Source organism: Anser cygnoides, chromosome 23, assembly GCF_040182565.1.
Source record: "Anser cygnoides isolate HZ-2024a breed goose chromosome 23, Taihu_goose_T2T_genome, whole genome shotgun sequence".
Classification (NCBI taxonomy): Eukaryota; Metazoa; Chordata; class Aves; order Anseriformes; family Anatidae; genus Anser; species Anser cygnoides.
In genome coordinates this window covers 3,172,250-3,188,751 of record NC_089895.1, presented here as the reverse complement: position 1 = coordinate 3,188,751, position 16,502 = coordinate 3,172,250, and the positions used below count along the sequence as shown (strand labels likewise).

At 46.5% G+C, this 16,502-nt stretch overlaps 3 protein-coding genes across 8 annotated transcripts; 1 reads left to right on the top strand and 2 right to left on the bottom strand.

The window, feature by feature from the left end:
* Positions 1–543: 543 nt before the first annotated feature.
* FBXO2 (F-box protein 2) lies at positions 544–6,029 on the bottom strand. Of its 3 annotated transcripts, none has more exons than XM_066982300.1 (6): positions 5,734–6,029; positions 4,132–4,407; positions 3,311–3,437; positions 3,117–3,212; positions 2,592–2,727; positions 544–2,168 (listed from the first exon to the last, which is right to left on the bottom strand). In XM_066982300.1, the coding sequence occupies exons 2-6, from the start codon at positions 4,379–4,381 to the stop codon at positions 2,034–2,036; spliced, it is 744 nt and encodes a 247-aa protein (XP_066838401.1). In that variant the 5' UTR covers positions 4,382–4,407; positions 5,734–6,029; the 3' UTR covers positions 544–2,033. The 3 variants fall into 3 exon arrangements, with proteins under 3 accessions (XP_066838401.1, XP_047923396.1, XP_013043426.2); XM_048067439.2 differs by having other exon boundaries at positions 4,132–4,403; positions 5,793–6,029; XM_013187972.3 differs by having other exon boundaries at positions 5,793–6,026.
* On the top strand, positions 4,196–13,639 carry FBXO44 (F-box protein 44). 2 transcript variants are annotated; one of them, XM_013187971.3, is made up of 8 exons: positions 4,196–4,332; positions 6,234–6,554; positions 7,185–7,311; positions 8,039–8,134; positions 8,461–8,596; positions 9,300–11,253; positions 11,350–11,547; positions 12,374–13,639. In XM_013187971.3, the coding sequence occupies exons 2-6, from the start codon at positions 6,296–6,298 to the stop codon at positions 9,444–9,446; spliced, it is 765 nt and encodes a 254-aa protein (XP_013043425.1). In that variant the 5' UTR covers positions 4,196–4,332; positions 6,234–6,295; the 3' UTR covers positions 9,447–11,253; positions 11,350–11,547; positions 12,374–13,639. The 2 variants fall into 2 exon arrangements, with proteins under 2 accessions (XP_013043425.1, XP_066838398.1); XM_066982297.1 differs by lacking the exon at positions 4,196–4,332 and adding an exon at positions 5,956–6,088.
* Positions 10,713–16,479, bottom strand: MAD2L2 (mitotic arrest deficient 2 like 2). Of its 3 annotated transcripts, XR_007164677.2 has the most exons (10): positions 16,339–16,479; positions 14,592–14,643; positions 14,254–14,372; positions 13,719–13,790; positions 12,803–12,903; positions 12,585–12,679; positions 12,395–12,468; positions 11,754–11,805; positions 11,386–11,478; positions 10,713–11,216 (listed from the first exon to the last, which is right to left on the bottom strand). XR_007164677.2 is itself a non-coding variant. In XM_048067442.2 (9 exons), the coding sequence occupies exons 2-8, from the start codon at positions 14,629–14,631 to the stop codon at positions 11,412–11,414; spliced, it is 606 nt and encodes a 201-aa protein (XP_047923399.1). In that variant the 5' UTR covers positions 14,632–14,643; positions 16,339–16,479; the 3' UTR covers positions 10,713–11,216; positions 11,386–11,411. The 3 variants fall into 3 exon arrangements, 2 of the variants coding, with proteins under 2 accessions (XP_047923399.1, XP_047923398.1); XM_048067442.2 differs by lacking the exon at positions 11,754–11,805 and having other exon boundaries at positions 11,386–11,516; XM_048067441.2 differs by lacking the exon at positions 11,754–11,805 and having other exon boundaries at positions 16,339–16,474.
* Positions 16,480–16,502: the final 23 nt, after the last annotated feature.

The window sequence follows — 16,502 nt, the reverse complement described above, 5'->3', positions numbered from 1 at the left end:
AGACCTGGTGTATTGATCCCATTGCTGCACTGATTCCTTAGGGACAGACCAGGGCCTCGTTTCTTCCATGGAGCAGGTCTCTGAGAGTGAGTTGAATATTAACTAGAAATTTGGTCAGCCACACTAAAGGCTGTGCTGAATAAAGCTGCATTGTGTGACAGTGTGTGCAGAGGTAACAGAGAGGGAAGAACTGAATTGGTTCTACTCTCTTGGGTCAGAACTACAGCTGAGCTCATAGTCGAGCTGCAGATGACCTGAAGGGTGTGGGTCATGGACGGATGTTGCAGGACCCTGTCTGAACCTCCTCCATGCCTTGCATGAATTCCCATTACCTTTTGAGCACACCACTGCAAGTGCTTCTGACAGGTTCAAGTTGCTGGGGTGGGGAAAGGAGCATGTACCTTTTCCCAGGAGACTCGTGTTATTATACAGTATGTAAAGCCTCATGTTTTTTGGATAGGACTAGTTGACACCTGACTCCACTGGAGAGATAAAAAGCACGCTTAAGCACAAGAAAACAAATACCCAGCACACAAAGGAAGATCCACATACAACTGTGTCATTTTTTATTACATTTGCCCGGACTCTGGCTTGGCACGATTGTGGTTTGGAAGGCTAGTGTGCCCGAGGCATCTGGGTGCAGCAGTGCAGAAAGCCTGATGAAGCAGAATGCACACAAAGTGACCAGCTCAGAAGTCGCTGTCTTTGGCTACAGGTTAATACCAGGACGCTGCACTTGTACCGGTGTGCTTTGCTGCCAGGTGGCATCTAAGTATGTGCTCTGCCTGGGCAGGCCAGGAAGAGAAAATAGATGGACACAAAAATGGAAGCACGTAGCTCTGGGCAATGTCTGAGGATGCTTTTCTGAGGGGACCGACTAGAAGGGACAGGCTTGGCTCAGGGAAGCTTAGATGTTTCTGTTCAGAATGGTGGCTCACGGCCCTGAGTGATACCGAGAGGCACTGGTGGGTGTATGTACAAAGTGCTGTCTTGGTGAGCATATGGAGCGAAGGCAGGCGTGTACTTCTTGCAGACACTGTTAGCAGGCAGGAAGAACTGAGATCAAGCAGAGTTAATGACAGCTTTCTGTGTGAAGAATATTCTGTGAATCTCCTGCCTGCAAAGAGTCCCACCAGACTTGCATGAAGCATGCAGAGGCCAGGAAGTAGACACGTTTTGTTTTCACTTGTTCCTGGGCCCCTTCTGCAATTTGCTTGTGAGACATTTCCCCAAGTCCTCGTCTTTCTCGCAGCAATTATTCTCAGTTGCTGTTTGAGAGCCAAATGAAGCTCCACAGTGAACACCAGAGTGGTTTCAGTTCCCAACACTTTCCCTGATAAATAGATGCTGGGAAAGTTGTAATAGAGAAGGATCCAATCCCTATTGCTTGGCATTATCATCTCTCACAACTGAAATAGGGAGCAGCACTTAGCAGCCAAGCTAGAGCTCATCTAAGGCAGGCCATGGCATCTATCACTTACAAATGGGAGAAGCAAAGATTCTCACTACAGGTCATGGAAATAGTTGGTGATAGAGTTGTGACAGGGCTCTGGCTCTCCTGGTCTGTTCTCAGCATAAACACACTATCTATGCGTTCTATTTTTTTCCCCTCTTGAACTTCCTGGAAAATATGCCCAGAGTCCTCCTTAGAGTTAACAGTGCTGAAGTCTGGGAAGGAGGCATGAGAGTATCTAGTGCAGGCTGGGCGTTAGAGATAGGGGTGTCCATGGTTAGGGTGATGCCTCTCAGGAGAGCAGTAAGGTCTGCTTCTCAGTAAGGATTTTTAGGTAATCTATGTGTGACAGAGAACTTCAGTGCAAACATGAGGCTGTCTAATGTGGTTTCACACATCTGTTCCTATTCTTAGTCCTCTTAAGGAGAGATGGATGGTAGCCCCTGGCATCTGGCACGCACGTTCGTACAGGAGTTGTATGCTCTACAGCCCGGAAGCGGCACCATGCAGAAGCCATCCAAAGCCCATGGGATGGCCTGAGGGAAGTCAGCTCTGGCAAGCAGGCCCCAGTTCAGCTTGGCTATGGTTCCACCGTGACGCTGCTGTTGGTAACACGTACACCATACCATCCCTTCCAGAACAGCGTGTCCTGGCCACCGTGCTCAAAGCAGACAAAGCGGACCCCAGGACCATAGTTGGAAAAGGTGTGGGAGATCTTTGGGGTGAGAGAAACAAAACGGTTGTTGGTAAGTGTCAAACCACCACAAACCTACTCTCTAGTGCACAAGGCCTTCAACCCCACCCGCCCCAGCCATACTTACCAGCCTGGGTAATGGTGGGAAAGGAGATACTGGGAGCGCTTTGCCCAAGCACTGTTCAAAGGCCACTGAACTTCTCCCAGATGGGCATCTCTTCCAAAATCCTACATACTTGTAGTGATGGCTCAGAAGGCTTCCAGGTTTTATCTAAGATACCTTTGCAGTATAATTCCTCTCCTCAAACAGAGCCATGGCTCCACAGAACTTATGACAGAGCCTTCTCCTCCCCAGGGTAACTACTCCCTGCATGTGTTTGCTTGAAAATACTCCTTGTTCATGCAGGTTGGGTGTCACCTGCTGAAACTACAGCTGTCACTCACCTCAGTCCAGTTGGCATCATTGTCCTGTGGGATGGCAATAGTCTCAGTCTTGTACTCAGCCAGCACATCCTCGTTCTCTGAGAGCAGCTTCACATAGAGCTCGTAAAGGCAGCCAGCATCGCTGCGTCCTGCGTACCTGCAAGGGAGAACCCAAGGTGCCAGCCTTGTCTCTGTGAACTTGACAAAGAGCTAAAGCAAGTAGTTGTGTCCTGCTGAATGGCAGCAATGTTGGCTTCAAACCAAGGTCCCAGGAACCTGAGGAGACTGGTAGAGGTAGAAGACTGTAACAGTTCTTACCCCAAACCACCACCTGCCCTTATTCCCAAAAGGAACCTGAACTTTAGATGTCAGGGTCGCCAACAGCTTGAAGCCTGTGGAGCCTTGTAGCCCTGTCCTACAACTAGAATGACACCAAAAGGGGTGCGGTGGGGTGAGAACAAGGGTTTTAAGGCTCAGTGCAGGTATATGCCCTCCCTGCTCTTCCTTGACTTTCTGCTGGCCTTCTAGGGCATCCTTGCTACTTACCAGTCTTTCACCACAACTTTAGGCTGGGTTGTATCCATCAGCTCTTCCCAGTAGCCCTCAGCTCTAAGGTCAATGACCTGAGACTTCCGACACCACCTGAAATACAAAGATGTTAATTGATAAAACAGCCTCTCCTGAGGCTAGGGGAAGCAAAATTGTACCCTTCCCTGAATAAGAGAAGAAAGCAGCCTTACTCATAAGATGTAACGAAGTATTTATGAACTCCTTCACTAGGGAATTCTTTTCCAAAGTCTCCAGGGAGCTCTTCAATTTTCCAGCCATCACCTCCATTATGCACTTCTCCCCAGTGTTGCAAGTCTTCTGTAAATGGTAGAGAAGAGAGATTCTGTCTGGCCATAGTTTCTGTGGGCCTGGGGAATCTGACCATTTCCCACTGGGACCTTCCTGTAGCTTGTGACAGATGTGTTGCTACATGTAGTGCTAATTTTATATGCGGATCGTGGAGCTGTTTAAGTAGAGGTCTGGCAAAAACATTTAGTTTGGTTGAACATCAGTAAACTTGAGCATTCCCCACCAAAATGGCTATGTATATGTGGGCTTATTTAAGGAAATAATACAGTGAAATTACTTAGGTGTTCTGTTGTCTCAGCACTTTCATGTCCTGTTATAGAAGCAGTCTGGGGAAAGCTGATGACTTCTTTATTTCATTTTTGTTAGCAAATAACCATCATATACTAAATTCCTCGTTTTCTGTTCTTCCTAGTGATATTTTTAAAACTTCGAGGAACATTGTTGGTACATAGTTAAGCTGTTAAGCTGTATATCTTACATAACATTGATGTCAAATAGAGCCGTTTACAAAGGCTGATTTTGACAGAAAGCCACCTTGCCCATTAAGTTATTTGACTGCATGCATTAAGTGATTTGGGTCTTGAGTAAGAAGAAAATGCTGCAACCTGATGGCAACTAAGATCTATGTTAAAGACTGGAGATGCCCAGTTCCTAGTGACTGGCCTTCTCTTCAATACTGGGGCTTGTTATGCTTGTCTCTCACCTTCACCACATGGGTTTTTGATGAGATTCCTCCTTTTCTTACTCAGGAAGTAGAAGTTTTGCCAATTCTCTGCATTCTCCTCTGACTCTGTTCCAGTGAGGCCTTCCTGCTGACACTTCAGGATCCAGAGAGCAGCTCCATCGACCAGGTTCTTCCACTGGCAACAGACCAGGCGGCATGCCAACACCAAGTCCACTGCAGGTATGGAAGCCAGTATTCTGATCAGGACTGCTTCAGGGAGGGACTCCATCCTTGGGTCAGGCTGGATAGAGCTTTCTGAGAAAGAGGAGGAAAGGGAGGGGTAGTGACACAGTGGACCATCAGAAATGAGGTGTTAGGGAAAATAACATCTTTATCTGAAAGGCAGGTGCAGCATGATTTGGGGGGCATTCTTAATCTGAAGGCCTCTGGACCCCTACTATTACTACCCTGAAGTATGTGGGTAGATTAATATTTTACATTGTAAGTGAAGACCTTAGTTAAATCTATCCACGAAATGCAAGTACCTGACATATACAGTTGTCTACAGCTTCAGTGCCCTAGACTGGAATCACTCCTTCCCAAAATCTCCACTTATAAAAAATCAGCTGCTCAGTCTCAGTAGTGACCTCTTCTGAGGAGGGAATGCTGCAGGCATCTGTGTTTGTTCTGCCTTTTTAAGAACCTCATTGATGACAAATGCTGCAGAGCAGTACCTAAATATCAGCAGTGAGCATCCTGCCAAGCACTTGCAGTGGTTGTTGGTTCTATATCTGGAAGGCCTCCCCTCAAGGGGTTGGCACTTAATGTCCTTAGTCATGAGCCCGTATAAAGCACAGGTCTGAGAATAAAATAACTGCATTATTTTCAGTTAAACTTCCTTTTTGTATGGTCTTACATCCTTAGCAATTGAGGTAAAAGCACATGCTTCTTACTTATTTGCTGATTCTGCCCCTGACTCTCAATGGCTCTCTGCTACCTGGGCTTTAGGGCCAGGTGCTGCGGAAATAAGGACAGAGGAGCGTGCAGGTTCAGAGCTCCGTATCATCGGTGTGGGATGCGCTGTGACTCTGCTTTTATCTCAGCTGAGTCCTGATGCTGGGAGGCTGTTGAGTCTGCAGTGAATTGCACAGACTCCTCAGGAGTGAATCATTAAGCCTAGGAGAGCATTATTAACAACGCAGCTCAAATATCCTGACAGTGCTACTTGATGAAATACTGGCAGTGCCAAATCTGGCAAGGAAGGGAAGAAATAGGAAGTCGCTACTGTAACAGCATCCTAAATCTAGGTGGCCCAGAGGCAGAGCTGTCTTCCCTATCTGCATTGCAGACATCAGAGGGGAAAGTGTCATTTAAAACTCGCTGGCTTTTAGGGGGGAGGAGTGGGGTTCTCCTATTTCTCCCTTTTTAGCCCCCTACTGCAATCCTGAAGGGCAAAACACGTTTAAAACCCAACAACACAAGCGTCCTGGCTAAATCCCCTGCAGGAATTTCCCATGCCTCGCCTGCTGCCTAGTACCAGAGCATCCCCTCTCTCCTCGCTTAGCCCTCTGTGGGGGCGAAGGCCCCGGCGGGCTCTCCTTTTTCCCGTCCCTTAGCCCCGGGTCAAGCAGCGCCCCTCACCGTTCCCCTCCGCTCCCCGCGGCGCCTCGCCTCGCCTCGCCTCACCGGGCGGCTCCTACCTCAGGCGCTGCGCGGTGCGGGGCCGGGCCGGGCTCCCCTCACAAAGCGCCGAACGCGCTGCCCCCGCCTCCCGGCTCCCTCCTCAGGCCGGGCGGCTGCCCGCCGTCCCGTGCTGATGGCAGGCGCCGGCTGCTGGATGCCGTAAGCCGGCAGCCCGGAGCGGGGAGGCGGCGAAGTCCCCGCACGGCCCCACCTCCCCTCCCGGCCGCCCGCCCCGCGCTCCGCCCGCTGCGGAAGGGCGGCCGCCGCCTCACATCCGCGTCCGGGAGGAGGCCGGCGGGCGGCCCGAGCCCAGGTGGGGCCGGGATGGGCCGGGTGAGGGGCGGCGGGGCGGGGGCGCTGCCCTGGGCACGGCTGCGGGCCTCTGGGTTGAGCCCCGCGGCCTGGGGAGGTGTGACCGGTACGAACTCCGCTCGGTTCCCGGTGTCTCTGTGCTGCAGGTGCCCGGAAGGCTTCCGTCGCCTGCGCTCGTATCCCTCGTCGCCGAGGCGGCGGCTCGGTGATGGCGACCATCTGCGAGCTCCCCGAGGACGTCCTGGTGGAGCTGCTTTCGCTGCTCCCAGCCCGGGACCTGGTCCACGGCTGCAGGCTGGTCTGCTCGCAGTGGCGGTACGTGGTGGACCTGACCACCCTGTGGAAACGCAAGTGCCAGCGCGAAGGGTTCTACGTTCAGGCTTTGGACAGAAGCATCTCCGACTGGAAGATCTTCTATATGCTGTGCTATCTGAAGAGAAACCTAATCAAAAATCCCCGTGCTGAAGGTTTGTTTAACTACTTAGAGCAGAGGGTTAAGATCATTTCCCAGCAGCCAGAATGAGTTAGTGTCCTGCATTATTCAACTACTGCCGGTGGTGTAGGGCTGTCCCGCCTCTGATGGGTCCATCCGGGGTCAGATCCCCAAGGAAACATCTGCAGTGAAACTATCATGGGCAAGTAAAGAATTGGTAAATGCACATCTGTGACTGAGACCAGAAAAAAAACCGAAACTGTGAGTCACTAAGGCCTCAGCACTGTGGACACTGACTGGAAAGTATGATACAGCAACAAAACTATTAGCCTAATAGACTAAATAGTCAGGCAGCTGTGTCTTTTAGTTCAAGATGCAGCTAAAATGACTGCAGTTACTCTGTTTCATTATTGACTTTCGGTTTCTGATACAGGCAAAAAGTTGCTATGAATTGTCATAGCTGCTGATAGCCACCACAAACTAATGACAACATAGTGACAGAGGTCACTTTTAGCTGTAGGAAAGAGACAGCAAGTCTGACTATTAATCAGAGTAGATTCCTGATATTTTTCTGTAGCTGACTTTTTAGTGCAAGCAGGGATAGTGGACAAAACTAATCTGAGGCCCTAGCTCTCATTTTTGTGTGTTTTTTATTTTTTTTTAGAGAGCTTTAAGCACTGGAAACTTGATAAGAATGAGGGAGATAGATGGAAGATTGAGGATCTGCCTGGACCTCTTGGAAGAGATATACCAGACCCAGAAGTACGCAAATACTTTGTCACTTCATTTGGGTAAGAACTGTATTCCTGTGACTTGGTGCTGGAAGAAAGCTGTTTCTTCCTCTGTCTACAAAAGCACTGTGGTTGGAGGACTTGTAGCAGGTCACTGAACCTTAACCCGTCTATAGGAAAATGACGGCAATTTCAACCTTTTGTACTAGCTACTCTAAAGAAACTATATACTATATACAGGATACTGCTGAGGAGTTACTTAATCACATCATGTGCTAGAATTCTCTGTCCCTACCAGGAATTTCCTGTAACTTTTTCTATGGTCATAATCACATGGGATCCCTGCTTCTTTTCCACCAAATGCGGTGGGCAGAGGTTAAGGTCTGCTGAACTGATCAGCTGGACTTACCTCACAAGGTCAAACCTCTTAACCCCTAGGAGTGCCTGGTGTATTTGTCACACTAACAGCTTGCAATAAAAGCTGTCAGTAATGGAGGATTTACTGCTTTTACAACCTGTAAGCAGTAGTTTTGTCTTAACAACATATGCTATACAAGCACAGAAACTCTTCTTAATCCAGTTTATTTCTTTTTATGTGGAGGTGAAGCTAACAAGTTTGCTTCCCTGGCTGGTTCTGTCTTTGGAAAAAGTCATGCCTTAGCCATGTCAGCCTTGTGGGCATTCAAGGTCTGGGTGAGCTTTTAGCAAAAGCAAAGGTGTAAGGGAAACCATGAATGTTGAGAGCGATGTGTTCTGTGAAGTTGTTATATTTTCATTTCTGTTGCAGGCCATGCTTTAAATCTCAACTTATTACGCTGAAGAAGGAAGGATACTGGAACGAGCTGATGGATGAGAAACGGCCTGAAATCATAGTCAAGGACTGGTAAGTGTGTGCACTGAAATTCTGCATAGAATTTCTGCCATTAATGATGTAAGCTGGGCCTCTGAAGCTTTTCATGCTATGTTCTTTATCCTTTGGGATCTGTAAGTCTTGAGTAAGGCATAGGCTAAATGTAGGTTTATTCAGTGGAGTATAAGAAGATGACTATCGTTTGAATAGAAAGATAACGGGAAGTTTTAGAACTCCTCCATAACTATGGGTATGACATTCCTTTCCTCGATCCACTTTGGAGACTCTTTCTGAAGGCTAAGGAAAATCAAATGCTGTGTACACAACCCTGGCTTCTTCATTACTCCCTGCCTCTTTAGGTACGCTGCCAGATTTGACTGTGGGTGTCGTTATGAACTTAAAGTGAGGCTGCTTTCGGAAGACTACATTGTGCTTGCAGAGTTCCATCCTGAGCCAGTGGTTATAGAGCAGTGGAACGATGCAACGTGGAGAGAGGTAAGCAGCAGCTCTCCAGACAGTAGCTTTACATCAAGATTGAGACACGCATCTTTCAAACCTTACCTGGCTAAAAGTCACAAGTGACCCTGCTTTCTCTGCTCTTCAGCCTCTTCTAACTCAAGATAAAATATAAGTAAGTTCTTGCTGTTGACAGTGCTGAAGAAATATTGAAAGATTGAGGTTGAGTTTGTAGGTGCGTGAGGTTTCCTAAAGAGTATCCCCCCTACGCTTCTGTGCTGTTTTAACTTGGTCTCTTCAAGTGTTTGTTTTTCACTTAAGCTTTTGTCTAAGTTAACTGAGTTATAGGAGCATAGCTCTTATTCATATTGAAACTAAAAACTTAATTTTAAAAACTACTGCTTGGATGTAAGTATTGCAGACACTACTTTTCCTAAATTGCTAAACGTGTTGAGCTTGGTTTGAATGGCTCTAGATTCCCTGTTATGTTGTTTCTTATATGACAAATGCTGTACCCGAGAATCAAGCTTAACATTGTTTGACTTAGCCTTCTGCCCTTTAATCATCTAAATAAGGCTTTTTATTTTTTCCTCCCTCAAAAAGGGGTATGATGCACTTTCATTAAAAGATGTTTTGGAATGAGCCCTTCCTGAGACCAAGGCTTTCTTACCATAATTGTCCTAGTTTGAAGGTCAGTGCTGGTTTATTTAGGCAAAACAACAAGCATTTTCTTTCTCTACAGATGTCTCACACCTTCAACAACTATCCAGCTGGAGTTCGTTACATCTGGTTTCAACATGGAGGCCAAGACACTCAATACTGGGCAGGATGGTATGGGATCAGAGTGACAAACAGCAGTGTCACCATTGGACCCCAGACATCGTCGTAAAGGCACAATATAAGTGTTCTTTTTTACCTCAGGATTGTAACCAGGTGGTCTCAGGTGCACTTATTTGTCTGTACTCTCTGGGTGAATGTCCTGGCTTTGTTTTGCACAGTTGATCTGGAATACAAGCAGCTAGCACTCCTTGTTCACAGCAGACCTTCTGCAGGCCCAGCCCTTTGGAAGGACTTCTGTCTCCATCTGTCCTCCTCCTGCACCGTGGATGTTATGGCAATTACTAGTGCCCTTCCTTAGGAGGAAGACTAGGACAATTAAATATGACAACTATCTTTTTAGTTAATAGTGTTTGGCTGTAGCACCAGGACATAGTAATCTTAAATGGAAACCCTTTCCTGTTTTTGCAGCTTATGAAAGATAAGGCTAAAATGTATCCATTCAGATTATTAATCCTTTTTCTGAAAGGCTCTGCTACAGACAGACTTGTTTTGTATTGTCTTTTCCTGTTTGTTTAATTATGTGTATAAATATGTATCTTTCGTATCAGCCCTTCCACAGCATAAGGAAGCTGTCGAGCCGTTTTCATAAATGCTGTGATGCTGATACCCAATTCCTTTTAGTTTCTGTAAGTATATATGATCAAAATGGTACATGCCTTCCCTGCCCAATACAGCCCATCATTGTTTGAATAAACAGAGAAAAAGGAGGTAAGGAATCCCTTAAGGTGGATACCTTATAACTTAAGTGCCTTTTGACTGTGCTGTGCTTTTTCCTTATTACCTTTGTACTGAGTACTTGGTTTGTACAGAACAGTCTAACCCTATATAAAACGTTCAAGCAGCAAACAACCTGGATACGCGGTGTTCTTGCGCTTTTTACTTTGAGGAAGCAGGGAGGTGCTCTGCTGGCTTTTACCAAATTACCTGCCCAACAAACTCAACTCAAATACTATGAACCGTCCCTTCCACCCCTGTATAAGCAGAGACAATACTGAGGCCCTCTTCCATCCCCTTTGATAAGAGCAGGATAGCAGTATTTTTTTCCCCCTTTTCTGCTGTCTGTTATAAAAGCAGGACATCTGACAAGTGTCCTTGTTGGAGAGAGACATTCCAACATGCTACTAATGCCATTCATATGTGAAGGTTCTCCATGGTTGTACAGCCTTTCATAGGAACAGATAGACTCCAGCTATGTCCTAGAGAAGGTATGGAAAAGTGATGGAAGCTCCATACGGAATACAAACCTCCATACAAAATGAAAGTACTTTCTCACTAGAGGGACGGTTGGTATGGACAGAACGCAGCCTATTTCAGCTGGGGTAAAACTTGATATTTATTGAAGACTACTTGGGACAGTCACAGTGGACAAACGCTACATAAGGCCTCACTCACCCTTGGTATAAGACCATTGCTCTAGTGGAGTATACAACAGATCCCTGGATATCACTACTAATGTGCAATGGAGATGCCCTATTTAAGGCAAGAACTGGATTTGTACAAAGCACTGACTGCACACTGCAGTCAGCTGTATCCTGCGCCCAGGGATTCACTGTAATGAAACCTATACTCACTCTCACACACGAGCGTACATGGGAACAGGCTCTGGCTCCACATTCCAAGTCAGTTCTATATACAGTGGTAAGAGCACTTGAAATAAAGAGGCAGCAGCTGCTCTACATTCATCCAGAAGGCCAGCTGAAGAGACTGGGTTATCAAGGTATGGTTTGTGAGAGATCTTGCTCCACTGGAAGATTGTACGAGGCTTGCAGGAATGGAATCAGGTGCCTTTGTGGGCTCGTTCTTCGACATACAGCTGCATCTGGAGGAGAGAAACAAGTGTCAGTTCTGTTTGATAGGTAGGTGAATGGAGAGAAGTCTGCAACAGGCTAAAGAGTTTGTACCTTCTCCCAGGTTCCCTATTTTAATACGAAAAGTTTTCTGATTACATCCAGTTTCAGCCACCTCTTGGGCCAGAATGCTCTGCTCACCTTCAAGATATCAGATGTCATAGTTTTCAGTGGAATAAGCCGGGGGTCATGCATGTGCACATCTTGTTCATCAGCGAGGATCCATGGGAAATCCTAGGGGCAGGACAACAACTAAGTGAGAGCTCCAGTGACTGAGGGAAGAAACAAATGGTAATGCTGAAGGTAACTCAAAAATTCTTCATACGCTTTAAAAGTTTTTGCTATTATGCTTGGCCCCAAGACCCAGAATATCATTATTTTCAGTTAGAGCCTAAAACTACACTATTAACCCATTATACTAATCTATATTGAGCTCGCACTTCATATATTTATTACATCAGCATTTAATTGCAACTCCGAAACGTTCAGGGCATTGATTTCTGTCTTACCTTGCAAATTCAAAGGCTGTCCTGCTATAACATCAGTTCCAGTTACTAAGCACTATAGAGCAGAATTTGGAAAAAAAGATATATATTTCACATGCCTTATATATTGTGCCTTAAGACATAAAATAACTTGCCTCTGGTGGAAAAAAGTTTCCCTGTTTCCTAAGCAAGGATACGCACAAAAAAAAATATCTTGCTTTAAGATGTGATCTACACAATCTTTTCCTGCAAGATAAATGTATTTGTGCACCCGAAAACCACAATTTTAATGTTAGCTTTCCTTGCTAGTTATTGCTAGTAACTGGCCATCTACACATGGTTGATGTAGGATGAGGTTTTTTTTGTTACTTCAAATATTTATGTTGTACATTAGAGTACTTTAAGTGACTGAGCTGGCATTATGCAGTGAATAGTGTTACAGTCTAAATCAGGCATCAAAGCAGCTATTACCTGAACTGCAGCTGGTGCACGGTAAATGTCACTTCACCCCTGAAAACTCTTTAATGCATTCAAAACAAAGTTGTGAAGTGCATCACAAAATTAGCAATCTAGCACCCCTTAACCTTAGCAATACCAAAATTCTTCAATTTCCATTCTTTGCTCTGCCGTTTGCTCGCACACAGGCAGCCGGTGATATCACTCACTTTTATCACCTGGATCTTCTCCATGTTCCGCGTGGCAGCCTCCCGTGTGTGAACCAGAACTGTGAAGGTACAACCTGCAAGAAAAACGGCAGGCTCCAGAGCAAGGGAAAACCAAGAGCAGCTTGGACACTAATCTATAATCATCTCAAGTTGATCAAATCATGCTCTCAGGCTGTGTGGACCTGCCTACCTGGGGGATTGTTGTCAAGCACGGCATCGCACACACTGATCTTCAGGATGAAGGCACGCAGTAATTGCTCCACGTGGGACAGCAAGGACTCCGAACTGTTGAGGAGACAGCAACTGTTACTGCCATACAGCGAAGTACTGAGGCCTGTAACTGCTTCCAGAACACCTCTACAGGTGCAGGGGTTGAATGTCATGAGCAAGCACTAATGGAAACCTTACCTAATGGAAAGGAGAGGTGGCTGGGTGATCTCAAAGACAAATCTCTCCACTGGGTGGTGCTCTTTATCCAGGATTACAACTACAACTTTCTCCACATCATTCTGCAAGAATAAATATGGTTAGAAAAAGCACTTACTTAAGCTTTCTTCTGCCCCCCTTTATCTACTTCTGATAAAGTGGTAGTATGTTCACCTGCTGTGGAGCAGCACTAGCAGTTATCCAAACCTTGAGCACTGTCAGATGACACTAGCTTATTAGAAGAAATATTTTTGCAAAGCTACTTGTCTATAGATGTTAAACTGATAGCTTATCTCAAAGTCATAGGGAGATGAAATTCACTAAATAGTGCTTTGGAACCAAGGAGGAAGTGCACAGTGTGCATTGCTGAGTGATGCAATGAGATGAATGTAAAACTGTCCTATTTCCAGTCTCTAAATGTAGTATGATGTCTGTAAAGAGCAGAGAATGCAAACCCTGCCAGCATTTTACATCCTGAAATATTTGCTATGGTCATATCTTTCTCGCACAAAACCTAGAGTTCAAACCTACCTTCGCTTTCCAGCTTGCAGCCCAGCATTCAAACTATTCTTCTGCCAGATGGGTGCTTAAACCTAACATTCTGCTTTCAGATACATTTAAGTTAATGCGTAGGATGATGCAACTGAAAATATAGAAATGAAGCCTCATGTTTATGTATTAGATGCAACTAAATGCCAATATTCAGCAGCAAGACAGCGCCTTAACTACAAGGAAAGGTTATGGATGTTATTTTTCTTAGTTCCTTTATAAGCTAGCATATCGTATATGGTAAATATGTAATAAAAGCTTTGCAATGAAGGCAGTATTTGTTTTCTTATTTTGTATCCAACCCCCTTGCAGTACATTGGGCCAGCCCAGGTCCCTGGTATGATCTCACCTTCTCAAGCAGTGGCTTTACACAGTGCAACGTGTCTTGGATGTACTGATTCAGCTCCGGGTGGCAGGACATCTGTAGCAAACAGAATGAAGAGTCAGCGCTGTGTTCTGATGTGAGCCAGGCCAATGCTAAACAGGAAGACTTAAACATAAGAGCGTGATGATTCCAGTCACACTTGAAATGGAATTTTTCACAACTAACTTGCCAATTCAAGCCACTAATTCTTTCATGGAAAGGTTAATGAGCTGACGCAGATCACTGAACCCCCCCCCCCCCCAGTTATATTACTCCCACTACTTTTGCTAGCTTGGAAGCTCCTACGTAGCATGCACCATATACTGTAGCATTCCACTTAAAACCATCTCTATTTCCTAGGAAGCAAGCTTTCACATTACGTCACTGCACACAGCAGGGGAAGCATTCTACTCTTATCTGTTAAAACAAACTTTAGAAACGATTTAGTTTGGTGAGCATTAACTGACTACTGGTATTTTGCTTATCTACACAGCTGTCAGCTTCCAGGAAAGTCTCCTACCTGGACCGGTACATTGTATTTTTTCCTCTTCTGAAAGATGCCAATAGGGTAAACTTCTCTGACATACAAGATAAGGTGAACGGCCACTTCTAGAAATTCTGAAAGAACATCTGCAACAACTGAAAAACAAAAGTAATGCTGAAGGTTGCAGAGCAATAGGAAATTTTGTTATTTTAATTCACAAGAAATTTTTAAAGATATTTTTCCCTGCATGAATATCATCTCCTACCGAGCTGGAGGAAATTTAGGGCTAGAACAATCTTCCAACACCAATCCCATAAGCTCACATGCCAAAAAGAAATCCTGTAAGCACACCAGCTTGCAGCATAACACATTACCTTGCCCAAAATTAAGGTCCTGTCGTGTCAGTGTGGTCATCTTGCCCAGAACCTGAAAGGCAGCGCAGAAAGAGCATTTATCCCCTGGCTCCTCCAGTCTTACCACAGTCAGCTCATGGAGCCATCCGATTCCCTGGTGCCACTGAGCTCAGGCCAACAAACTGCCCTCCAAGCTCAGAAACAAGCACAGAAACACTGCTCTGACAAATCCAAAGGCCCGCTGTGAAAAATTTGAGCAGCCTTTATGACTAGCAACATGTAGTCAAAAGTCCCCCATAGCGCAAAAAAATGAAGACAGCATCTTTGTTGTGTTCTGGTTTACAGCTCAAATTAATAGTCATGCATAACTTTATTTCTGATCTTTCTTTTTAATCGTGTTTTACTTTTAAAATCTGCCCTGTTCACATCTCTTCACTGTCTCTCTCCCTTTTTGACACAGTTAAGAATGGAGGATTTAAAATTCCTAAGACTTAGGCAAGTTTAGACAATCACTTCTTAGTAGCACAAGGAACACTAATTATTATTTAAAAGCCACATAAATGTTCTAGTAACATATTAGAACATACCCCTTTTCTAGGCTCTATCCTATTATAGCACAAGATCTCAGTTTTACGGGTTTACTCTCACGCCACCACAAAATATTTCTCATTTAGGCCAGGATCTGCACCTTCCATCTACCCATCCCAGGTACCCATCTGCTATCCACTAACAACAGCTCCAGAGCCTCTCTCAAATCCCAAGGAATACAAACCCTGCACAGCCATATAATTAAGTTAATTTGGAATTTGTCCTGCAGGAATTTGTGACAATTTGTGACAAGGGCAACACATCAGCAGCCAAACAGAATATCCTGTACCAACAATCAATCAGCAGATGCCGGGGCCCAACTTTCCAACAGTTTGTTACATACTGCAGTCAGTACCTCACATGTTTTAGGCTATAATGTATGTAATTGCCTATCACAAATTTTAGTGCGTTTCATTATTTTATTCATTCTCCATGCATGCAAACTCTAACCTACTCTAATCAGTAAGTGATCGGCCCAACGCTGCACTTAACAGACTTGCACCTATTCCTTTCAATGTTTTCCCTTTCAATGTATTTCCTTTCTTCATGGGGTCACTTCCCAGTAAAAGCAGTCCCACCTCCCCAGCATAACGCAGAGCACTCGGAGATGGCTACAGCAAGCAAGGAGCAGGCACTAGGCTGCCTGCACGTCCTCTGCGATGCTTTTTGGGAGCCAGCAATCCCTTAGAGAAGGGATTTGGGAAAGAACAGCGCAGCACAGGAGGCAGGAACATCGTGTAATTGGCAATCTGTCATCCTGACAGCGATGTCCTTTACGCAGGCTCCTGCACCAGCCCAGGGAAATGAGCACAGGCCTCCCGAATCAGCCGGCACCGCGCCCTGCCCCTTTCATGGCTTCAGAGGAGAGACAGGAGAAGCCCAAGGGAGCCTTCCTCTCCTCCTCCTCCTCCTCCTCCCGGCTCTGTACCGGCCGGCCCCGCGGAGGACAAAGCCTCAGGGCACGCACGGCTACCGGGGGTGCCTCGGTCTCGCCCTTTCCGAGCGCAGCCTTCACGCCTGCCTTTATTCCTGCCTCCCCCAGCCCACGGCCCGAGGTGCCGCCGCTCCCTCCCGCCGCAGGGCTCCCGAGCCCCCCGAGCCCCCACCGGGCTCCCACCGGGCTCCCACCCGCCCGTTCCCCGCCGAGAAACCGCCGGTGCCCGCCAGCCCCGTGCCGTACCGTGCCCGGCGGAGGGGAGCGCGGTGCCGGTCAGCCCCGTGCCGCTCCGTGCCGCGCCCGGCCGAGGGGCGCCCGGTGCCCTCCCGCCCCGGGCCGGGCCCCGCCGCTGCCCGGTTCCCGCCGCCCGCCCCCGCCCGGTGCCCAGCGCTGCCGGCCGCGCGGCG